At 41.8% G+C, this 26529-nt stretch overlaps 1 protein-coding gene across 1 annotated transcript; it reads left to right on the plus strand.

Annotated features, from left to right (window-relative positions):
* Positions 1–10689: 10689 nt before the first annotated feature.
* nuak2 (NUAK family, SNF1-like kinase, 2) lies at positions 10690–26454 on the plus strand. The gene is made up of 6 exons (XM_021609872.3): positions 10690–11389; positions 20531–20651; positions 21073–21224; positions 22622–22687; positions 22956–23208; positions 23357–26454. Exons 1-6 carry the CDS (start codon positions 11147–11149, stop codon positions 24415–24417), a joined length of 1896 nt encoding a protein of 631 aa, XP_021465547.2. The 5' UTR covers positions 10690–11146; the 3' UTR covers positions 24418–26454.
* Positions 26455–26529: the final 75 nt, after the last annotated feature.

The raw sequence follows: 26529 nt of genomic DNA on the forward strand, positions 1-26529 counted from the left end.
GACACACTTTCAACAGTCTCCCAGCAGCGCAATCCCATTTCTAACACCAGTACAGCAAATTTGGGGGGGGTAGCCCAACTGAGTTCACCCTCTCTCACACAACCATATTGTTTTCATCCTGGTAGTGTTTGTCTTTGTTGAGTTTGAATCGCGTTTGTCTCCAGAGCTGAGTTCAAATACATGTGTAGGACTATTTTATTATTTGCTATTTAGATACCTATTTTCTGTGTATTTGAGCATTCTCAAATAATCTGGCCGAAATCAACTACTTCTATCGGAAGTATCCTATAAAAAAAGCCTACTATTTGAACATATTTCAAATACTTATTTCCAAATACATTATATCAAATACCAAACAGACCTGGATTCAAATGACCAAAAGTATTTATTTATATTTGAAAATGCACTGTCTATTTGAGTATTGTCAAGTATGCCAATACTTTCCAAGTGTATTTACAAATGCATTCCAATATTCAACTACTTGTGTTTTCATTTTTACATGTTTTAAATTCTTTAAAATTTAAAAACTTTTAAATGTAATTGAAAGTAATTGAAATACCCTTAAATAGTATTTTAACTCAGCTCTGTTTTTTCAAATGTGTCCCAATCCACATTTAAGCTGCTCCTCACGAAGCCTCACTTGTCCTACTTTAGGGGCTCATCAAATAGTCACCTTTTCAATCACTGTGTCCCAAGAGAGTGACTCATGTTGCACAAACCTGAGCCATGGGCCTTTAGCCTTAATTTGGCAATGTCAGTGGACTTATTGCAGCTAATCAATTGGCATTGGAGGTTTTGATGGCTGCACCTTCAAATGCAGTATCATGCCTTGTGACAGGTTTGTCAATTGGCATGTAACTTGAGAAAATATATTTATAATACTGGTGTATTCCAGTAGAGACTCAGAGACCTTCTCATGAAATGCCCCAAATTACTTTGATTATTGTTGTGTTTTATTTGTTTGATGTTTCATGCAATATTCCAGTAGCTCCACTGCAATCATTACAGAGAGGTATACTGTAATGGCACAATGAAGTATCACAAAACCCCAAGCCAGTAACTGATAAAGACAATTTATTTACCAAACTCTTAACATGGATTACACATTTGTGTGTAAAGCGCTCCCTCTTGGGGCAAAAGTAGGCCTACATTTCATGATTAAAACCCACCACTTGGTGGTGTCTGTACTTTATGTGTGTAGAATTCACACGAAGATTTCAAATGACAATGTCGTGTGTGGACGGACCAATAATGTATATAAACCTTGGTTTGCTGATGCTGTGTATTGGGCTTTGAAGCCACCAGTCGGCCATATTTTCACTCCCCAGAGGGAGCAGTCTTCCATAGGAATGAATGAAATTCTACACTATTTCAATTAAATGTTTCAAGGACACAATTACATGTATTTAAGTAGTTTTGTTATAGTGGGGACAGTAACATTAGACATTTCTTAAAATCACACTTTAAAGAAAATGTTTTTATATATCTTTTCATTTTTAAATGTTTAGCTCACATAAATATAATTTACAAGTATTCATTAAGGTGTCTGTAATAGAATACAAGTGGCAAAAACAAATGTAGACATTAACAAATGCATTTCTATAGCTTCCTAAATACAGTGCCTTGCGAAAGTATTCGGCCCCCTTGAACTTTGCGACCTTTTGCCACATTTCAGGCTTCAAACATAAAGATATAAAACTGTATTTTTTTGTGAAGAATCAACAACAAGTGGGACACAATCATGAAGTGGAACGACATTTATTGTATATTTCAAACTTTTTTAACAAATCAAAAACTGAAAAATTGGGCGTGCAAAATTATTCAGCCCCCTTAAGTTAATATTTTGTAGCGCCACCTTTTGCTCCGATTACAGCTGTAAGTCGCTTGGGGTATGTCTCTATCAGTTTTGCACATCGAGAGACTGAATTTTTTTTCCCATTTCTCCTTGCAAAACAGCTCGAGCTCAGTGAGGTTGGATGGAGAGCATTTGTGAACAGCAGTTTTCAGTTCTTTCCACAGATTCTCGATTGGATTCAGGTCTGGACTTTGACTTGGCCATTCTAACACCTGGATATTTTTTATTTATTTTTGAACCATTCCATTGTAGATTTTGCTTTATGTTTTGGATCATTGTCTTGTTGGAAGACAAATCTCCGTCCCAGTCTCAGGTCTTTTGCAGACTCCATCAGGTTTTCTTCCAGAATGGTCCTGTATTTGGCTCCATCCATCTTCCCATCAATTTTAACCATCTTCCCTGTCCCTGCTGAAGAAAAGCAGGCCCAAACCATGATGCTGCCACCACCATGTTTGACAGTGGGGATGGTGTGTTCAGCTGTGTTGCTTTTACGCCAAACATAACGTTTTGCATTGTTGCCAAAAAGTTCAATTTTGGTTTCATCTGACCAGAGAACCTTCTTCCACATGTTTGGTGCGTCTCCCAGGTGGCTTGTGGCAAACTTTAAACAACACTTTTTATGGATATCTTTAAGAAATGGCTTTCTTCTTGCCATTCTTCCATAAAGGCCAGATTTGTGCAATATACGACTGATTGTTGTCCTATGGACAGAGTCTCCCACCTCAGCTGTAGATCTCTGCAGTTCATCCAGAGTGATCATGGGCCTCTTGGCTGCATCTCTGATCAGTCTTCTCCTTGTATGAGCTGAAAGTTTAGAGGGCGGCCAGGTCTTGGTAGATTTGCAGTGGTCTGATACTCCTTCCATTTCAATATTATCGCTTGCACAGTGCTCCTTGGGATGTTTAAAGCTTGGGAAATCTTTTTGTATCCAAATCCGGCTTTAAACTTCCTAACAACAGTATCTCGGACCTGCCTGGTGTGTTCCTTGTTCTTCATGATGCTCTCTGCGCTTTTAACGGACCTCTGAGACTATCACAGTGCAGGTGCATTTATACGGAGACTTGATTACACACAGGTGGATTGTATTTATCATCATTAGTCATTTAGGTCAACATTGGATCATTCAGAGATCCTCATTGAACTTCTGGAGAGAGTTTGCTGCACTGAAAGTAAAGAGGCTGAATAATTTTTCACGCCCAATTTTTCAGTTTTTGATTTGTTAAAAAAGTTTGAAATATCCAATAAATGTCGTTCCACTTCATGATTGTGTCCCACTTGTTGTTGATTCTTCACAAAAAAAATACAGTTTTATATCTTTATGTTTGAAGCCTGAAATGTGGCAAAAGGTCGCAAAGTTCTAGGGGGCCGAATACTTTCGCAAGGCACTGTATGTTTCACAGAGTGCCATGATGGAGGCGCTCTAGCTTCAAAACAGTGCCCCCTTTAGTCAAAACACTGTCAAACACTTCAACAGTGAAGAGGCGACTCCGGGACGCTGGCCTTCGAGGCAGAGTTCCTCTGTCCAGTGTCTGTGTTCTTTTGCCCATCTTAATCTTTTATTTTTATTGGCCAGTCTGAGATATGGCTTGTTCTTTGCAACTCTGCCTAAAAGGCCAGGATCCTGGAGTCGCCTCTTCACTATTGACGTTGGGACGGGTGTTTTGCGGGTACTATTTAATGAAGCTGCCAGTTGAGGACTTGTGAGGCGTCTGTTACTCAAACTAGACACTCTAATATACTTGTCCTCTTGCTCAGTTGAGCACCGGGGCCTCCCACTCCTGTTTCCATTCTGGTTAGGGCCAGTTTGCGCTGTTCTGTGAAGGGAGTAGTACACAGCATTGTATGAGATTTTCAGTTTCTTGGCAATTTCTCCCATGGAATAGGCTTCATTTCTCAGTACAAGAATAGACTGATGAGTTTCAGAATGAAGTTATTTGTTTCTGGCCATTTTGAGCCTGTAATCGAACCCACAAATGCTGATGCTCCAGATACTCAATTAGTCTATAAAGAAGGCCAGTTTTATTGCTTTTTGAAATTAGAACACCAGTTTTCAGCTGTGCAAACATAATTGCAAAAGAGTTTTCTAATGATCAATTAGCCTTTTAAAATTAAAAACTTGGATTAGCTAACACAACGTGCCATTGGAACACAGGAGTGATGGTTGCTGATAATGGGCCTCTATGCCTATGTAGATATTCCATAAAAAAATCTGCCGTTTCCAGTTACAATAGTAATTTACAACATTAACAATGTCTACACTGTATTTCTGATCAATTTTATGTTTTCTGTGCAATAAGTCCACTGACATTGCAAAATTAAGGCTAAAGGCCCATGGACAAAATATATTATTTTCTTTCAAAAACAAGGACATTTCTAAGTGACCCCAAACCTTTGAACGGTAGTGTGTGTGGGTGTGTGTGTGTGTGTGTGTGTGTGTGTGTGTGTGTGTGTGTGTGTGTGTGTGTGTGTGTATGTATGTATATATATATATATATATATATATATATATATATATATATATATATATATATATTATATATATATACTGACACATTTCTTGTTAACAAACTATAGTTTTGCCAAGTCGGTTAGGACATCTACTTTATGCATGACACAAGTAATTTTTCCAACAATTGTTTGCAGACAGATTATTTCACTTATAAATCACTGTATCACAATTCCAGGGGGCCAGAAGTTTACATACACTAAGTTGGCTGTGCCTTTAAACAGCTTGGAAAATTCCAGAAAATTATGTCATGGCTTTAGAAGCTTCTGTTAGGATAATTTACATAATTTCAGTCAATTGGAGGTGTACCTGTGGATGTATTTCAAGGCCTACCTTCAAACTCAGTGCCTCTTTGCTTGACATCATGGGAAAATCAACAAAAAAAATCAGCCATGACCTCAGAAAAAAAATTGTAGACCTCCACAAGTTCATTCTTGGGAGCAATTTCCAAACGCCTGAAGGTACCACCTTCATCTGTACAAACAATAGTACGCAAGTATAAGCACCATGGGACCACACAGCCGTCATACCTCTCAGGAAGGAGACTGTTCTGTCTCCTAGAGATGAACGTACTTTGGTGCGAAAAGTGCAAATCAATCCCAGAACAACAGCGAAGGACCTTGTGAAGATGCTGGAGGAAACAGGTACAAAAGTATCTATATACACAGTAAAACAAGTACTATATCGACATGACCTGAAAGGCCAGCAAGGAAGAAGCCACTGCTCGAAAACTGCCATAAAAAAAGCCAAACTACGGTTTGCAACTGCACATTGGGACAAAGATCGTACTTTTTGGAGAAATGTCCTCTGGTTTGATGAAACAAAAATAGAATAGTTTGGCCATAATGACCATCGTTATGTTTGGAGGAAAAAGGGGGAGGCTTGGAAGCCGAAGAACACCACCCCAACCGTGAAGCACGGGGATGGTGGCATCATGTTGTGGGGGTGCTTTGCTGCAGGAGGGACTGGTGCACTTCACAAAATAGATGGCATCATGATGTGGGGAAATTATGTGGATATATTGAAGCAAAATCTCAAGACATCAGTCAGGAAGTTAAAGCTTGGTCGCAAATGGGTCAACCAATTGAACAATGACCCCAAGCATGCTTCCAAAGTTGTGGCAAAATGGCTAAAGGACAACAAAGTCAAGGTATTGGAGTGGCCATCACAAAGCCCTGACCTCAATTCTATAGACAATTTGTGGCAGAACTGAAAAAGTGCAAGGAGGCCTAGAAACCTGACTCCGTTACACCAGCTCTGTCAGGAGGAATGGGCCAAAATTCACCCAACTTATTGTGGGAAACTTGTGGAATGCTACCCGAAACATTTGACCCATGTTAAACAATTTAAAGGCAATGCTACCAAATACTAATTGAGTGTATGTAAACTTCTGATCCACTGGGAATGTGATGAAGGAAATAAAAGCTGAAATAAATCATTCTCTCCACTATTATTCTGACATTTCACATTCTGACGTTTCACACCATAAAATGGTCCTAACTGACCTAAGACATCAAATTTTTACTAGGATGAAATATCAGAAATTGTGAAAAACTGAAGTTTAAATGTATTTGGTTAAGGTGTATGTAACTTCCAACTTCAACTGTATATATACATACCATTTAAAAAATATATATATATTTTTTTAATTATATATACACTGCTTAAAAAAATAAAGGAAACACTTAAAAAACACAATGTAACTCCAAGTCAATCACACTTCTGTGAAATCAAACTGTCCACTTAAGAAGCAACACTGATTGACAATAAATGTCACATGCTGTTGTGTAAATGGAATAGACAACAGGTGGAAATGATAGCCAATTAGCAAGACACCCCCAATAGAGGAGTGGTTCTGCAGGTGGTGACCACAGACCACTTCTCAGTTCCTATTCTTCCTGGCTGATGTTTTGGTCACTTTTGAATGCTGGCGGTGCGTTCACTCTAGTGGTAGCATGAGACGGAGTCTACAACCCACACAAGTGGCTCAGGCAGTGCAGCTCATCCAGGATGGCACATCAATGCGAGCTGTGGCAAGAAGGTTTGCTGTGTCTGTCAGCGTAGTGTCCAGAGCATGGAGGCGCTACCTGGAGACAGGCCAGTACATCAGGAGACGTGGAGGAGGCCGTAGGAGGGCAACAACCCAGCAGCAGGACCGCTACCTCCGCCTTTGTGCAAGGAGGAACAGGAGGAGCACTGCCAGAGCCCTGCAAAATGATCTCCAGCAGGCCACAAATGTGCATGTGTCTGCTCAAACGGTCAGAAACAGACTCCATGAGGGTGGTATGAGGGCCCGACGTCCACAGGTGGGGGTTGTGCTTACAGCCCAACACCGTGCAGGACGTTTGGCATTTGCCAGAGAACACCAAGATTGGCAAATTCGCCACTGGCGCCCTGTGCTCTTCACAGATGAAAGCAGGTTCACACTGAGCACATGTGACAGACGTGACAGAGTCTGGAGACGCCGTGGAGAACGTTCTGCTGCCTGCAACATCCACCAGCATGACCGGTTTGGCGGTGGTTTAGTCATGGTGTGGGGTGGCATTTCTTTGGGGGGCCGCACAGCCCTCCATGTGCTTGCCAGAGGTAGCCTGACTGCCATTAGGTACCGAGATGAGATTCTCAGACCCATTGTGAGACCATATGCTGGTGCGGTTGGCCCTGGGTTCCTCCTAATGCAAGACAATGCTAGACCTCATGTGGCTGGAGTGTGTCAGCAGTTCCTGCAAGAGGAAGGCATTGATGCTATGGCCCGTTCCCCAGACCTGAATCCAATTGAGCACATCTTGGACATCATGTCTCGCTCCATCCACCACAGACTGTCCAGGAGTTGGCGGATGCTTTAGTCCAGGTCTGGGAGGAGATCCCTCAGGAGACCATCCGCCACCTCATCAGCAGCATGCCCAGGCGTTGTAGGGAGGTCATACAGGCACGTGGAGGCCACACACACTACTGAGCCTCATTTTGACTTGTTTTAAGGACATTACATCAAAGTTGGATCAGCCTGTAGTGTGGTTTTCCACTTTTGAGTGTGACTCAGACCTCCATGGGTTGATAAATTTGATTTCCATTGATAATTTTTGTGTGATTTTGTTGTCAGCACATTCAACTATGTAAAGAAAAAAGTATTTAATAAGAATATTTCATTCATTCAGATCTAGGATGTGTTATTTTAGTGTTCGCTTTATTTTTTGAGCAGTGTATATATAAACATTGGTATGTTGGTATGTACAGTACTAGTGTGTTAACATGCAAAACATTTCAATGTAAAAAAAATCCCCTCTGAGTTCAGAGGACATCATTTAATTTTAATGCATGGATGATGAAAAATCCAGTACCTGTTTTAAAGACTATATAACTTTCATATTTACATATGCTGTGTGATCTTGGCTTCCATTCCTGTTTGTCAGTTCTTCACTCATTAAGAGGCATTTCAATTTACAGTTGAGGTGACTTGTGTTAATTACAGTGAGATTCTTTTGGGAGCTGTTTGGTTAGACTTCAGTGCAGCTTTTGACATTATCGATCATAATCTGCTGCTGGAAAAACCTGTGTTATGGCTTCACATCCCTTGCTATATTGTGGATCAAGAGTTACCTGTCTAAAATAACACAGAGGGTGTTATTTTAATGGAAGCCTCTCCAACATAATACAGATAGTCTGGCATTCCCCAGGGCAGTTGTCTAGGCCCCTTACTTTTTTCAATCTTTACTAATGACCTGTCACTGGCACTGAGTAAAGCCTGTGTATCTATGTATGCTTATGACTCAACATTATACACTTCAGCTACCACAGCAAGTGAAATCACTGCAACCCTTAACAAAGGGCTGCAGTCATATTTAGAATGGGTGGAAAGTAATAGGCTAGAACTAAATATTTCAAAAGCTAAAAGCATTGTATATGGGACAAATCATTCACTAAACCCTAAACTAAATCTTGTAATAAATCATGTGTAAATGTAGCAAGTTTAGAGACTAAACTGCTTGGTATAACCCTGGATTGTAAACTGTCATGGTCAAAACATATTGATGCAATGGTAGCTAAAATGGGGAGAGGTCTGTCCATAATGAAGCGTTGCTCTGCTTTCTTAACTAGGCTATCAACAAAACAAGTTCTACAGGTCGTAGACTACTGTCCAGTCATATGGTCAAGTGCAACAAAGAGGGACATATGCAAATTACAGTTGGCCCAGAACAGAGCAGCACGGCTGGCCTTTAAATGTACACAGAGAGCTAACATCAATGACATGCTCAAAGTAGAGAAGAGATTGACTGCATTCCTACTTGTCTTTGTGAGAGGGATTGACATGTTGGAAGTACTGAGGTGTCTCGTCAAACTCAGACACCCATGCATCCCCAATAGACATGCCACCAGGGGTCTCTTCACAGTCCCTAAGTCCAGACCAGACTCTGGGAAACGCACATTACTACACAGAGCCATGATCACATGGAACTCTATTCCACATCAAGTAACTCATGCAAGCAGTGAAATTAAATAAACAAAACAGATAAAACTACACCTTATGGAACAGCGTGGACCGTGAAGAGATACACAGGGACACACACACGCATACTCACACACACACTAGCACACACTCTCTATACACATATACATTTTACTATTGTTGTGTGGTGGTATTGTACATTTTTGTGTTGTAGATATATAGTGGTGTGGTGATGTTATATGATGTACTGTTTTATTTATTTTGGTTTATTTATTTTGTGATGAGCCTTAATGTGTCTGGACCCGAGGAAGAGTAGCTGCTGCCTTGGCAGGAACTAATGAGGATCCATAATAAATACAAATACAAAAATATTGGTGTCTCATCTCTAAATTTATTTGGCAACACTCAAGTTGGACCTCATAGTGTATTTGACTATACAGATCAAAGGTTGTCAATAGCTTTGACTATTAAATGGCAGGCTGAAATTTGGGTAAGATCATGTGAATCAGAGCATTGCAGCAGCAAACCAGGAACTTTGGACCAAATAATAGGCAGACTACTGAAAAGCACAAAGTCTTTGGCGTATTCTATCACTATAGTTGTATTTTTAAGGGTTCAGCTAGGCCACAGTGTGAACTCTATTCAGTGGTGTAAAAACACTTTAAAGTACTACTTAAGTCGTTTTGGGGGGGTTTCTGTACTTTACTATTTATATTTTTGACAACTTTGACTTTTACTTCACTACATTCCTAAAATTATGTACTTTTTACTCCTTACATTTTCCATGACACCCAAAAGTACTCCTTACATTTTTACAGGAAAATGGTTGAATTCACACACTTATCAAGAGAACATCCCTGGTCATTCCTACTGCCTCTGATCTGGCGGACTCACTAAACACAAATGCTTTGTTTGTAAATGATGTGTTGGAGTGTGCCCTTAGATATCCGTCAATAAAAAAATAATACAAAAATGGTGCCGTCTGGTTTGCTTAATATAAGGAATTTGAAATGGTTAATACTTTGACTTTTGACCCTTAAGTACATTTGAGCAATTCCATTTACTTTTGATAGTTAACTATATTTAAAACCAAATACTTTTAGACTTTTACTCAAGTAGTATTTTGCTGGGTGACTTTTACTTAAGTCATTTTCTATTAATTAAGGTATCTTTACTTTTACTCAAGTATGACAATTGAGTACTTTTTTCACTACCGACTCTAATCCATGCACATAGCCTGGCAAACAGATGGCAATGTTGAAGAGAACAGATAAGAACTTGTGAAACTAAATGTAGGAACATTTTCTTTGTGAGGAAGAGATGCACCTGATTTAGCTTGCCTGACATTTTGTGACTGTTGGTTCAGTGTTTTGCACTGGCAGAAAACGAAATAATGCCGAGTTCAAGACCAACTGGGTACTGAGAAATCTCCGACTTACAACTTCAGTGCGTTCAAAACAACTGGGAACTCGTAAAAAAACAAGCTCCGAATGGGAAAATCGTTTTGAACGGTCATCCAACTCGCAATTCCAAGTCGGAAACCTGGGCATCTTTCTACAGCTCCGACCTGAAGCTCACTGACTTCATGATTTGATCTGGTTGTTTTTTTGAGTTCCCAGTTCAAAACAACTGGGAACTCGGAAAAATACGAGGTCAAATCATGACGTCAGTGATCTTCAGGTCTAGACTGAGGCCAGAGTTCTCGAGTTGGAATTCCGAGTTGGATGACCGTTCAAGTAGATTTTTCCCAGTCTGAGCTCGTTTTTTTCTGAGTTCCCAGTTGTCTTGAATACACTGAATTCGGAAGTCTGATAATTCCGATTTCCCAGTACCGAGTTCCCAGGTGTTTTGAACATATTACCCGAACTCCGCCCACAATGATGCCTTGTTCAAGGCGCCAGGGAACTCGGAATTATCTGACTTCAGTGTGTTCAAGACAAATGGGGACTCGGAAAAAAAATGTGCCCCCGAGATGGGGAAATTTGTTTGAACGGTCATTCAACTTGAAATTACAAGTCGAGAACTTGAGCTCTTACGTTCCGAACTGAAGATCACCGAAGTCATGACTTGTCCTCGGTTATTTCCAAGTTCCCCGTTGTCTGGAAGCATCATGAAGCTCACACGCCTCCTGGTAAAAACAACAGCAAATGGGCAACGATGCCTGTTTATTGGATATTCAAATAGGAGGAGTGGTCACCTTCATCGACTTCATGAAACCAACACAGGAAACAAGGCTACCTGAGGAAGAGTATATACAACAAACTACATGTTTTAAATGTGTTATATTTGTATAGTCTAGTCATTCAACTGTAGGAGAAATAAAAAGTGGTTGCAATCTATAATGGATCCTAACGATTTCAACAGTGGTGGGCGATCATCAACTTTATCCGACAATGGACAACAGTCACCTGGTCATGGCCACTCGCTTGTTAGAAAATCGGTCTCCGAGGCATCCGTGAAAAGGCAAGCGGTGAAGAGACATCATCATAAACACAATCTGAAGCATCGGTATGAATTTCTTGAAACTCTTGGAAAAGGGACTTACGGAAAAGTGAAGAAAGCAATCGAGAGATCCGGTAGAATGGTAAGGTTTTTTTATGCTTATTCTCATTTTCAAATGTGTAATGAGGAGCCTTTTTTAAATATTTAATGATTTTTCATTACAGTTTCATAGAATGTTTAAGGTTTAGGCCTTTAATTCATCTGTTGGCCTACTTTGTTGGTTTAATTATGTAGACTGTTGTATTATTTGTACATTCTGCGATAAACTACAAAACCAAAAGTATGTGGACACCTGCTCCTCGAACATCTCATTACAAAATCATAGGCATTAAAATGGAGTTGGTCCCCCCCTTTGCTGATATAATAACATTGACTCTTCTGGGAAGGCTTTCCACTAGATGTTGGAACATTGCTGCTGGGACTTGCTTCCTTTCAGCTTCAAGAGCATTAGTGAGGTCGGTCACTGATGTTGGAAGAGTAGGCCTGGCTTGCATTCAGCGTTCCAATTCATCCTAAGGTGTTCGATGGGGTTGAGGTCAGGGCTCTGTGCAGGCCAGTCAAGTTCTTCCACACCGATCTCGACTAACCATTTCTGTATGGACCTCGCTTTGTGCACGGGGGCATTGTCATGCTGAAACAAGAAAAGGCCTTCCCCAAACTGTTGCCACAAAGTTGGTAGCACAGAATCTTCTAGAATGTCATTGTATGCTGTAGCATTAAGATTTCCCTTTACTGGAACTAAGGGGCCTAGCCAGAACTATGAAAAACAGCCCCAGAGCATTATTCCTTCTGCACCAAACTTTACAGTTGGCACTATGCATTGGGGCAGGTAGCGTTCTCCTGGCATCCACCAAACCAAGGTATGTCCGTCGGGCTGCCAGATGGTGAAGCGTGATTCATCACTCCAGAGAACGCTTTTCCACTACTCCAGAGTCCAATGGCGGCAAGCTTCACATCACTCTAGCCGACGCTTGACATTGTTCATGGTGATCTTAGGCTTGTGTGTGGCTGCTTGGCCATGGAAACCCATTTCATGAAGCTCCAGACTAACAGTTCTTGTGCTGACGTTGCTTCAAGAGGCAATTTCGAACTTGGTAGTGAGTGTTGCAACTGAGGACAGACCATTTTTACGCAATACACTCTTCAGCACTCGGAGGTCCCGTTCTGTGAGCTTGTGTGGCCTATCACTTCGCAGTTGAGTGGTTGCTCCTTGACATTTCCACTTCACAATAACATCACTTACAGTTGACCAGGGCAGAAATTTTACAAATTGACTTGTTGGAAAGGTGGCATCCTATGACGGTGCCACATTGAAAGTCACTGAGCTCTTCAGTAAGGCCATTCTACTGCCAATGTTTGTCTATGGAGATTGTATGGCTGTGTGCCCCATTTTATACACCTGTCAGCAACTGGTGTGGCTGAAATCGCAGAATCCACTCATTTAAAGGGATGTCCACATACTTCTGCGTATATAGTGTATCTGATGCCATGTCAGACCAAATTGTTGTGTTGAACAGAGGAGACTGAAGCAAGCACACGTAATTGTGTATGTTCTGTCATGACTCACTCAAACTACAATGACACAAAACAATGACACCCTGTGAGTGGTTCACCAGGAGCTTGAATAGACTTTCCTTTTAAAAACAAAAACAGGTCTTTCCATTAGCACACCCATATCGCCTTTACACTGTAGAAACTCCTAAAAGTGGGTGTTCGCCTGCTGGTGTTTATAGGCCTGTGTTATTTCACCCATACCATTATCTGTGTGCAGCCAACATGTTTTGATGAGACTTTATAAACCGGTAGGCTACAAAATCGGCAATAGATTAATTCTGTGATCTTTTCCACACTGTGACCTACCCTTGTTTGGTTGGATCTACTTAGACTAAACATGTCCAGGCTATTGAGCACCCAACATGTCAGAACAAAGAGGCACCAAACTGGCCTGTAGCCTATTCTGCAATGCCTGCCTGGCAGTGAATAGCTCTGTGGGCAGACAGTTGGCAATTTGACACTGGTATCAGAGGTTTCTGGGAAGGCACGCCACTTTCTATTTACCCTCAGTTTTGGAATGTGTTGAGTAAAGATTTAGACAAATGTATGTTTGAGTAAGAGTTCAACGGTTAAGACAACAGGACATGCTCTGGGATGGTTCAGTACAGTCCAATATACCTCCCACATATCCAGACCATAACAATGTATGTGCACTTCTTATCTGTCCTAAAGAACATCTCCAAACAGTCTGAGCTCATTCACCTCTTGGGTACGTTGTATACAAGAATGAGTTATAATGACCGACTACTTGGCAATAGATGCCAATGACTATGAATGACCAGTACTGACAATTGAGAGCCATACTGGAAAAACACATTGTTATTGAAGTTTCAAACAGGGCATTAAAAGTGTAGTTCTCATCTAATCAAGCACAAGACTGAAATGTGCGTAACATGTTCCTGTGTCAAGGGCAACCCACCTCCAAATACAATTTAGTGATCCATCAAAATCATCTTTAGACTTGACTGGGGCAGTTACATACATTTAATGCAGGGGATTTGAAATGCAGGAGTTGGGTGGATAACAACCACTACCTTGTAGTTTACTGACATGTGAGTTAGCAAAGTGGAAGTCCATGTCCCAAAATCTCAACACTTTTCAAGTCCCACATAATCCTGTCCTCATGGTATTTATTATGTGTAAAATGTGACACCGAGGTGTAATCTGTAACCCAGATTTGTCCTTGGAAAGGACACTGGAGTTTTGGTGTCTCCTGATGGGGTGGTAGTTGGTCATCCTAAAATGGCTCTCTAATCTAGGCCTACCTCTCAGGTATGAAGGAGGGACAGCTGGGTAAATTCCCACCTGGCTGAGGTGCATTCCTGTCCTGTAGCCTAGGGGGAAAAAGAGAGGGGGATGGGAGAATGAGGTTTAAAAAACAACAACATTTACTTGTGATTATTCACAATTTGTTTGCTGACAAACATCAAACATTCAGTATGTAATTTGTATGTTCAAAACAAATAATATATTTGTCAGTATTAACCTCGGTGAACAGTTGCAGCAGTTTTGTAGCCAAAACTAGGCAACATTGGGTCATAACACGATGCCTCTATGGTGTAACCTTGGACTTCTGTCATATTGATCAGAAGGAGGGGGGTTAGAGTGGGAGAGAGGAGGGCAATAGTCTTAGCTAAAGAAAGTTAATTTATTTGTCTCGGAGAGATTAATGGACTGCAACCCTGCATCCTGACCAGTAACGGAGATGTTAAACATCAATATTCAGTTTCACATTTCATTACACTATTCATCATTTACCATTTAAGGAAGCAGGAAACACAATTTGTAGGAAAGAACACGAGGGGTTTTTATTTTGGGGTTTCCTTTGATGTGGTCATAGTAAAGGATTGTTCTGTAAGGAAATGTATATATTTCCCTTTAGGGCAATTCCACGGTAACAGACAGATGCTCACACCCTTCTTGACTGTGGACATGCACAAGCACAAAGATGCAGTATATCACTCATTATATTTTGAGATAGAAGCAGGGAGAAAACAACAGTTGAACATTCTATGCTGACCTTCAAAACATGCATGTGCTGAGGTGTCTAAAAATAAGTTTGGTTTATTTGTCCATGAAAGTCCATGCTAAATCAGCTGGGGTTGGGCCCTTTCCAAGCAGTGTGCTGTTAAAGGTTGGGGAAACATCCTGAGAAAATTGAAGAAAGTGACGATTGGAATTCCCCTCCCAAAACTTCTGTATAGACTTGGAAGATAAGTGTCGTGTCTGCATACCTGGCTGGGCTGGCTGTATCATCACACACGGCTTGTTCCATCTCTTCCAGTCTAATGGCACAGCGATGTATAACTCAATGCTGGGAGTGACCTTTTCATACAATGGAGGGCATCATTTTGAACTACAGTCTCTTATCATTGTGTTCTGCTGCTCCTATCCCTTTGTGAAATCCTGTATGTTTCATATTACATAATCAAAGGAGCTTCATCTTCAGGGGTAGGCCTTCATTGTAAATAAGAATTTGTTCTTAAACTGACTTCCCTAGTTACATAAATTAAATACAATTGGTCCTCGCCACAGTGTTTTACAGAGCCAGTATTTGGTGACTATACTCCACCTGTATTGAGGAATAACACACTAACATGACGTTAACACTGGCTCAGTGTGACTTGAGCATTAGTTTGGCCATGAATCCAGTCAAGACACAACAACCTCAGGATTCATCCTGAGGTAAGTAACATTGATAGGAGAAGACGTATCCAGACTATGACTCATAGGAAGAGGCTGTGAGTGTGAAGGTCTTGTCTGGTATTCCTCTTCCTGTCAGGGAGTGTTTCTGTGGTCTTTATTAGGGTGAATGTGAAGGGCTGAAGAAGACCACATTCTCTAACCATCGGCTGCCCCTCATCACCCCCTCTTCTCTCCTTTTGATATACTTTTACGCACTCTGAGTTGGTGTGGAATCCCATACATCTAAACAAGCCTGCATCACATGGGCTAAGACGCATGCACACTCCTTCATGTACACATGGATAGAGTGCAATCTATTATACATACAACAATATAAAAGGCATATAGGTAAACATTAGCACCAATCACAGATAGCATCTCAACACGCATGTTTCACACAGGCAACCATATACACACAGATATGCTGACATTTAGTCACACCCTGATGCATGTGTGCATTTAAACTCTGTCACTTCTATTCAAATGATCTAATTCTGTGGGCCTCACTGACGTCATACGAGACAATGCATTTCATCACAGCAGCCAGTACACTGTCCCTCCTTCTACTGCCCTGTCACAGTAGCACTATGGTGTTTTCAGTTAACACTTTCAGCCCAGTAATCCTCAGGCTATGGAAGGGTAAAGCTAAACTACGTTTCTGATTGCTCCTTTCATTTGAATAAATTGTTTCTAATCTACATGTTGCCTAACCTCTTCCCCAGGCTACATGTTGCCTAACACACTTGACTAGGTTTTTAAAAAAACAAACAATTACTCACTTTGTTTTAGTTTGGTATTTTCTTTGTAAACTCGGCAAAGAAAGAAACGTCCCTTTTTCAGGACCCTGTCTTTCAAAGATAATTAGTAAAAATCCAAATAACTTCACAGATCCTCATTGTAAAGGGTTTAAATACTGTTTCCCATGCTTGTTCAATGAACCATAAACAATTAATGAACATGTACCTGTGGAACGGTCATTAAGACACTAACAGCTTACAGACGGTAGGCAATTAAGGTCACAGTTTTGAACACTTAGGACACTAAAGAGGCCTTTCTACTGACTCTGAAAAACACCAAAAGAAAGATGCCCAGGGTCCCACGTGAACGTGCCTTAGGCATGCTGCAAGGAGGCATGAGGACTGCAGATGTGGCCAGGGCAATAACTTGCCATGTCCGTACTGTGAGACGCCTAAGACAGCGCTACAGGACGGACAGCTGATTGTCCTCGCAGTGGCAGACCACGTGAAACAACACCTGCACAGGATCGGTACATCCGAACATCACACCTGCAGGACAGGTACAGGATGGCAACAAGTACTGCCCGACCTACACCAGGAACACACAATCCCTCCATCAGTGCTCAGACTGTCTGCAATAGGCTGAGAGAGGCTGGACTGAGGGCCTGTTGTAAGGCAGGTCCTCACCAGACATCACCGGCAACAATGTCTCCTATGGGACCGTCGCTGGACCAGACAGGACTGGCAAAAAGTGCTCTTCGCTGACAAGTTGCGGTTATGTCTCACCAGGGGTGATGGTCGGATTCATGTTTATCGTCGAAAGAATGAGCGTTACACCGAGTCCTGTACTCTGGAGCGGGATCGATTTGGGGGTGGAGGGTCCCATGGTCTAGGGCGGTGTGTCACAGTATCATCGGCCTGAGCTTGTTGTCATTGCAGGCATTCTTAACACTGTGCGTTACAGGTGAAGACATCCTCCTCTTTTCTCTGCATATATCAATGATGTCGCTCTTGCTGCGGGTGACTATCTGATCCACCTCTACGCAGACGACACCATTCTGTATACTTCTGGCCCTTCTTTGGACACTGTGTTAACAATCCTCCAAACAAGCCTCAATGCCATACAACACTCCAACTGCTCTTAAATGCTAGTAAAACTAAATGCATGCTCTTCAACCGATCGCTACCCGCCCGCCTAGCATCACTACTCTCGACAGTTCTGACTTAGAATATAACTATAAATAGCTAGGTGTCTGGTTAAACTGTAAACTCTCGTCCAGACTCGCATCAAACATCTCCAATCCAGAATTAAATCTAGAATCGGCTTCCCATTTTGCAAGAAAGCTTCCTTCAGTCATGCTGCCAAACACCCTCGTAAAACTGACTATCCTACCAATCCTTGACTTTGGCAATGTCATTTACAAAATAACCCCCAACACTCTACTCAGACTGCATCCAATTTGCTATCACAGTGCCATCCGTTTTGTCACCAAAGCCCCATTTACTACCCACCATTGTGACCTGTATGCTCTCGTTGGCTGGTCCTCGCTACATATTCGTTGCCAAACCCAGTTCCTCCAGGTCATCTATAAGTCTTTGCTAGGTAATGCCCCGCCTTATCTCAGCTCACTGGTCACCATAGCAACACCCACCCGTAGCACGCGCTCCAGCGGGTATATTTCACTGGTCATCCCCAAAGCCAACACTTCCTTTGGTCGCCTTTCCTTCCAGTTCTCTGCTGCCAATGACTGGAAATTGCAAAAATCACTAAAGCTGGAGACTTTTATCTCCCTCACTAACTTCAAGCATCGGCTGTCAGAGCAGTTTACCGATCGCTGCACCTGTAAATAGCCCATCCAACCAACTACCTACCTCATCCCCAAATTTGTTTTTGTTTTTCTGCTCTTTTGCCACCAGCATTTTAACTTGCACATCCTCATCTGCACATACAGTTGAAGTCAGAAGTTTACATACACCTTAGCCAAATACATTTAAACTCAGTTTTTCACAATTCCTGACATTTAATCCTAGTAAAAATAGTCTTAGGTCAGTTTGGATCACCAATTTATTTTAAGAAGGTGAAACATCAGAATAATAGTAGAGTTTATTTATTTCATCACATTCCCAGTGGGTCAGAAGTTTACATGCACTCAATTAGTATTTGGCAGCATAAATTGTTTAACTTGAATCAAATGTTTCTGACAGAGCTGGTGTAACGGAGTCAGGTTTCTAGGCCTCCTTGCTTGCACATGCTTTTTCAGGTTTGCCCACAAATTGTCTATAGGATTGAGGTCAGGGCTTTGTGATGGCCACTCCAATACCTTGACTTGATTGTCCTTTAGCCATTTTGCCACAACTTTGGAAGTATGCTTGGGGTCTTGTCCATTTGGAAGACCCATTTGCGACCAAGCTTGAACTTCCTGACTGATGTCTTGAGATTTTGCTTCAATATATCCACATACTTTTCATGCCTCATGATGCCATCTATTTTGTGAAGTGCACCAGTCCCTCCTGCAGCAAAGCACCCCCACAGCATGATGTTGCCACCCCCGTGCTTCATGGTTGGGATGGTGTTCTTCAGCTTGCAAGCATTCCCCTTTTTCTTCCAAATATAACGATGGTCATTATGGCCAAACAGTACTATTTTTGTTTCATCAGACTAAAGGACATTTCTCCAAAAAGTATGATCTTTGTCCCCATGTGCAGTTGCAAACCGTAGTCTGGCTTTTTATGGTGGTTTTGGAGCAGTTGCTTCTTCCTTGCTGAGCGGCCTTTCAGGTTATGTCGATTATAGAACTAATTTTACTGGGAAGTTAGGCCTTGAAATAGATCCACAGGTACACCTCCAATAGGCTAATTTACATAATTTGAGTCAATCAGAAGCTTCTAAAGCCAGGACATCATTTTCTGGAATTGTCCAAGCTGTTTAAAGGCACAGTCAACTTAGTGTATGTGAACTTTTGACCTACTGGAATTGTGATAGTGAAATAATCTGTCTGCAAACAATTGTTGGAAAAATTACTTGTGTCATGCACAAAGTAGATGTCCTGACCGGCTTGCCAAAACTATATTTTGTTTTCAAGACATTTTTTGAGTGGTTGAAAAACAAGTTAAGTGTATATAAACTTCTGACTTTAACATCTACTTGATTAACTGTCTTTATATTGTGCTGTTTGGTTTCTGTGACATTCCCTTGGCAGGACTTGCTACAATATTTAGTATATTGATCGTCTTTGAGAATAAACTGATTCATGTTTAACCTGTCAGTGATGGTGGATGCTTTATATCAGGCGTGCCAAACTCATTCCATGGAGGGTCTAGTGCAGGGATCCTCAACTAGATTTAGACGTGGGAGGATTTTGTTATTTATAACTTTTTTTCAGAGCGGATGGTCGAGGTAATAAGTCCCTGATCTGATGCATGACACAACCCTAAGACATGGTATATTGACCAAATACCACAAACCCCTGAGGTGCCTTATTACTATTATAAGTGGGTTACCAGTGTAATTAGAGCAATACAAATAATTGTTTTTTTCATAGCCATGGTATATCAGACCGTATACCACGGATATCAGACAATCAGCATTCAGGGCTCTAACCACCCAGTTTTTTTTTAATTTTATTTTTTATTTCAAGTCATTTGGATTGCAAATTGACTGCAAGAAGGCCAAACACGTTTGACTAAAACAATCATTTCAAATCTCGCTTACATTTGTATACGATCATGTGTCTGTTATTTGTGGGAATACTTGGGAAAAGATTTCTGAGAGAACCCAAATGTACAGCCTTTTATGTCCAGCAATAATACAATTTTGCTCAGAAAACTTGGGGGGGAAATCTGTCTCGTGGGCCGCCAGTTGAAAACCCTGGCCTGGTGTCTGCTGGTTTAAGTTTTTTTCCTTTCAACTAAGACCAAGACAACCAGGGGAGGGGGAGTTCCTTACTAAACAGTGACCTTAATTCTTAATGTTCTTAATTCCAGTCCTTTACTTTTTAGATTTGAGTGTATTGTTCGATATTACTGCACTGTTGGAGATGGGAGCAAAAGCATTTTGCTACACCTGCAATAACATCTGCTAAATATGTGTATCGGACCAATAAAATGTGGGAGGAGCGAAACCCTGCAGACACTACGCCCTCTGTGGAATGAGTTTGACGTGTGCAATTTAAAGTAAACACAGTTTGTTCTAATGCATACCTTTCACAAAGCCTTATTTTATTGTTCTTCTCTTTACGTTTACCCAGGTTGCCATTAAGTCCATCAGAAAGGAGAAGATCCAGGATGAGCAGGACCTAGTGCACATTCGCAGAGAGATTGAGATCATGTCCTCACTCAATCACCCCTACATCATCACCATATATGAAGGTACATACGTCTGTGTCTCAAATCCCAATGAGGTATTTTTTTATTTAATTTGCCCTTTTATTTAGACAGGGAAGTCACATTGAGACCCAGGTTGTGGTCAGCCCTGTTGATTTTACAATAGTCACGCACAGATACAGTACTAAAACTTATCGGGAACAAAACAATGAGATGTGATCAAATTGCATATGTGATGAAACGTGACACCTGAATAAGATGTTTCACACTGAACTCTGTGGAGCAGAGTCTGGTCACGGAAGACTTTATTTGACATTGAGCCGTTATTGGTTACATAACCCGCTGCAGTGCCATCCGAGCTTCACAATTCCCCATCACCACTGACGTGTTTTCCCTGTAACAACCCATCCCGCCTATGTTGCCGTGTACCTTTTGTTTGACTGTTTTCCTGTGTGTGGCCTCGCAGTGTTCGAGAACAAGGACAAGATTGTGATTGTGATGGAGTATGCTAGCCGAGGTGACCTTTACGACTACATCTCTGAAAAGCAGAGGATCTCAGAACGCGAGGCCAGACACTTCTTCAGACAAATCGTGTCAGCTGTACACTACTGCCACAGGGTAAGGCATTGCATCTCTATTAGTCTGTCTTGACAGAGTATGAGATTTGGTTCTGAGATTAGCCTACATCTCTGTACACTTGTTTCGTATTTACCAATAGAGTGGTCTCATATATAATTACAGCCATCTTGTTTTTCTTAAATCAGCTGAAACAAAGAACAGACCACTGTTAAATCTCCATCAGTGCCCACAACATGCTGTACCTCATGGGCATATTTGTGACTGGGCACACAGGGACAGTAAGTAGGCAGGGAACCCCACTAGCCTGCCCACTCATCAGCCTCCTCCCTAGAGTGCTGGCAAAGCCACCCTGGCAGTTACATAATGGGCATCATTCACCGTCGGCCAGCTCTGTAGGGTGAAATGAACCGTTAGGTTTATGGCGAGCCAGCGTCAGGGCCAAAGGCCATTCGTCTCAACACAATCACACACATACACACCCTCTCTCTGTCTCTCTCTAATGAGGATGCGAGGGAACAGACAGGCTCTGTGAACACACATGCACACACAAATCTACTCGTTACTCCCCCAAGGCCCAAAGTAGTGTTGCAAACAATCACTGTCTCTAGAGTACTTGGTGTAATAGTATACTGTTTTTCTGTACATTACAGTAAGAACCACTTAGGCCTGTTCTCTGTGAGGTAGGAAGAGTTTAGTACCATATAAAACCGACCTGAGTTGACAAAGTGGAGGAAATGGGCCGGTAAAGGCTCTCACTCTGCTATCCAGCTGTCTATTCTGTTTGTCTTTTGTCAGACATGTCAATATTTGAGGTACTTTATTGCTGTTTGAACTGTATGAAATTGCTCTTAGGCTGGTTGTTTCGTGGTAGAATATTGTTGGTCCAATAGAATGTGGTCCCTCATTAAGTCAACTATTTTGTATTATCAATTTGATGTACAGTACATTTAGAAACAAATGTATATCAAATCAATAAGTAGTATGTTCTGAACCCTTTTACAGTTACTAAAAGCATTATTCTATGTTCACTGGCTCTTGTTGCTTTGAGGTGAAGAAAACATACATCAAATTAAAATGGAAATTCCGCATAGTTAAAATTTTAGCCCATTTTTGAGTGATTGTAACAGGAGTTGCAAGACAAATAGTTTGACCTGCATTTCTTGAAGTTGAACTAAATTTAAGCTCTTGCTCCACGCCTGTCAGAGGCATGCCCCCCTGTAGAGTGGAGGACAATGGAGCATAGCTGACATTCCAGAACAATCTTCTGTTGGAACAACTTCTGTTCTGACCCAAATGTTGAGGGCTTCACTCTTTTTTTAATTTTTTAATTTTTTAAACACATTGTGGGCAAATAGCAAAGACTCATATCTGCCATCTTAGGTGTCAGCTGTGTCAACATGAAGACCTTAATAGTTTATCTTCTTCCCATCACACAGAATGGGATAGTACATCGGGACTTGAAGCTGGAGAACATTTTACTAGATGGAAAGGGCAATATTAAGGTATGGACAAAGGGCTACTGTGACAATCTACAATCTTTATCATGTGCGCACCTGAGGCATTCACACGTAGGTCACTCTCATACCTGCACAGTTCACACTGCAATGTTGCTTGGAGAATTTACACATGAACAACTCACATATTGGTGGAAAATGATTCCCGCCATCCACTCTAATTTGGTTCTCTCTACTTTCACTTGTTTGTAGTTCCTAGTGTTCATTGAATAGTGATTGTATCTAATGGCAAACTTCTATTTGATTGTTGTTCCAGATTGCTGACTTTGGGCTGTCCAACCTGTACCGTGGTGATGAGTACCTGCAGACGTTTTGTGGCAGCCCTCTGTATGCTTCTCCAGAGATCGTTAACGGGCGGCCGTACAAAGGGCCCGAGGTGGACACCTGGTCGCTGGGTGTTCTGCTCTACACCCTGGTCCATGGTGCCATGCCTTTCGATGGGCAAAACTACAAGAACCTGGTCCAACAGATTAGCACTGGAAACTACCGCAAACCCACCAACCCTTCAGGTGAGAGTATTGCCTCTCCTAACTGGGATGTAGTTCTGCCATGTAGTGGTGTGTGTGTGTGTGTGTGTGTTTTAGTTATATCTTATTGTAGCCCAGCAGAGATGTATCAGTTGTAAATACTGCTGTATGTTCTTCCTCCCTGTCTCAGATGCCTGTGGGCTGATTCGTTGGATGCTAATGGTAAATCCTGAGCGCAGAGCTACCATAGAGGAGATCGCTGGACACTGGTGGCTCAACTGGGGTTACCAGAAACCCCTACTGGCCGAGGGTGAGAATGCGACATTGCTACAACCAAGTGAGAAGACCACTGCATCCACACAGCAGCCTGGAGGCCTTGCCAGCATTGCCAGTTGGCTGCGTCGAAACTCCCGGCCCTTACTGGAGAACAGCTCCAAGGTGCGCTGTCTGCTGCGGTCCCACGGGAGCGGTGGAGGGGATGTGGTGCGTCAGCGGTCCCTACGGAGGTCACGCAAGGAGAACAACGTGTCCCAGACCATGAATGATGGGGCCACCGCTCGGCCCTCCAAGGGCATACTGAAGAGACGAGGTAGCCTGAAGCAGAAGGCCCTCAGCGAGGCTACAACCTCAGTGATGGAGGAACCAGTGAGGGACTATGAACTCTCCACCCCGGCCCAGCCCCTGCCTGTTGCATCACTGCCCCGCAAAGGCATCTTGAAGAAACCAGCCGAGCGAGAGTCTGGCTACTACTCTTCCTCCCCAGACAGCAGTGACTCTGCCCAGACAACCCAGGCCCAGCTCTGCCCCTCAGCACCGCCCCACCGAAAGGGAATCCTGAAGCGCCATGGTAAGTTCTCTTCAGGCCTACTGCAGGAGTTTGGGTCTCTGGACCAGCTGGCGGCCTCCCTGCCAAGGGGGGGCACGAGAGCACGACCCAGCGGGGCAATCAGCGAGGACAGCATCCTCTCCTCGGAGTCCTTTGACCAGCTGGATCTGCCTGACCGCGTGGGGCCAGAGGCACCCAGCGAACGCCCAGCCAAGGGCACCATGAGGGGCTGCGTGTCTGCTGACAACCTCCTGGACATCCGAGAAGAGGGGCTTGGGCAAGACCTGCTGAGGCAGAGAGGACCCTGGGACATGGCCTGTTACCAGTCTGGGGTGGCTGACAGCGCTTTCTCCATCACAGACTGTGAGAACGTGACAGAAGCCTACAAGCATGCCATGGTGATCGGAGGAGCTGCAGCCAGCTGAGGACCAGCAAGTGTCCCAGGACAGTATAATACAGCATTCTCAAAGGACTGAGGCAGTTGTTTAAAGTTGGCTGATAGCTGAACACATTTGTGGTAATGTGTGACTTGATAGCCAAAGTGGTATAGGAGAAGTGCGAAGCTACAGTAGCCACTCGTGATGTGACATTGTTTTGATGCAGTACTATAAGAACTTTACCAAAAACAGATTCTAGCAAAGGGAGAAAGAATCTAGGCTCATATCAGACTTATTGCTAGTTTAGACAAACATTGTAAAATAAATGCCTTTCAATTAGTTAACTAGATCAGAGGTTTGAGTTATTCCCATTTTTTTGTTTCTTTGCCAGGGATATCCAGACTTCAATACAATATTTTCTTTCAGGGACTAAATGTTTAGTGTTTTTCAAAAATATTGGTAGCTGTTAATTGTGACATTTTGTCTGGACCAAGTTCCAATTGACTTTGGGGGGTTTTCAATGTTGACTTTTGGATTTTGATTTCAAAATGTAGCATTTTTGTTCAGGGTTTGAGGGAATTGACAGTTTAATACCAAAGCTAAAATGTGAAAACATGTAGAGCACTATTTTTTTCTCTGTCCAATCACCATGTTAATAAGACAGATTCATCTGGGCCTACAGAGTCTACTACTGACTGTTATGGTTAAAATTTTAGAACTGGAATTGATTTACACATGGAAAGATGACTCACAATAATAAGTAATGGTAATAATGACATCCATTAAAGGGGCAATCTGCAGTTGGTACATCCATTATTAAACATTTAAATGAATGATGAATATAACTTATAGATGCCTCATCAGCTTAGTTCAACTGTCGTACCCCATCAGAACCCAAAATATGAGCTTGTTATACTCCTTTTGTTTTAAACAATGTAAATGTAAACTGAAACTAATCTTGAAATCATGGATGGTCAGTCCCTTTATACATAGCTCTGTACATTTTGAGTGGTTACATTTCTCCAGCCCCACCCCTCAGCTGTTTACCGGGTTACCGCTTTATTGTTCAAACTGCAGATTGCCCCTTTAAGCCCTGAGGCACACTAGCACGAACTTGTCTAACCTGCTACTATTCTATTCAGCCTAAGTTTACTCTGTGTACAGTGCATTTCAGATGAAAACGGGGGTTTACAGTAAATGTTCCTCAGTCTTTTGGCGGGTTAAGTATTGTAGCAGTATTCCAGTTGTTCTCTGGAATTAAACCATGATCTTTAGCATGTGTGGTAACTAGTTAATGTGTAACTTCCCCAGAGTGAACTGAAGAACTAGTTCAGACCGATATGTGACATTTTTATGAGTTAATGAATTTACAAGGACGGGTCTAAAGGTGCGTTTCGGTTTCCCAGTAACAGCATGTGGCCAAAGACTGGTATTTGCAACTTTGATGTGCCCTCTGGGCATTTCATGATTATGACTAGGATCGATTCAATTTATTCTGTTTAAACACCTAAACATGATTAATACTATGAAAAATTGTGCCTAGGAGCTGCTCAGACTATTGAAATCTGATAATTATATAAAATGTTTCAGGGTTCACTTGAATGTGGAACAAACTGCACACAGAGCTTTGCACAAGGGGCTACAACATCAAGTTGCTGTTCAATGACTGGAATGTGGTGATTTCTTATTGTTGGTTATTAATAGGTTGATTTTATATTTAACACTGTAGGGATAAAGGGAAATAGAACTATTTTTAGTAGTATACAAGAGCGATCAACAAAGGAGGTTAAAACACAAAGATATTCACACTTTGATGCTCAAACAGATTCAGGTGATTATTTTTTCCCCCCCTCAGTATTATACAGGAACTACAAAATGTTCATACAGTTCCATTAAGTGACCTATCCAGGCCCGTCTTGTTAGCCAACTCAACCATAATATGTTGCCATGTTAATAAATACAGGTAAATGTAAGCAATTTATGTTTTTCATGAGTTGGACATGATCCATGTTTGCCAAAGTGCCTGGCTTATCTGTTGTCGACTTGGCCAAGTAAATCATTAAAAAAAAAATGAAATTAACTGTACCCATATGAATGATTCCTTTGTCTTTGAACTCGTTTGTGACATTTATGGTAGTTGTGGCTTTACTATTGATTTAG

Source organism: Oncorhynchus mykiss, chromosome 7 (genome assembly GCF_057628025.1).
Source record: "Oncorhynchus mykiss isolate SJ-2025 chromosome 7, ASM5762802v1, whole genome shotgun sequence".
Taxonomy (NCBI): Eukaryota; Metazoa; Chordata; class Actinopteri; order Salmoniformes; family Salmonidae; genus Oncorhynchus; species Oncorhynchus mykiss.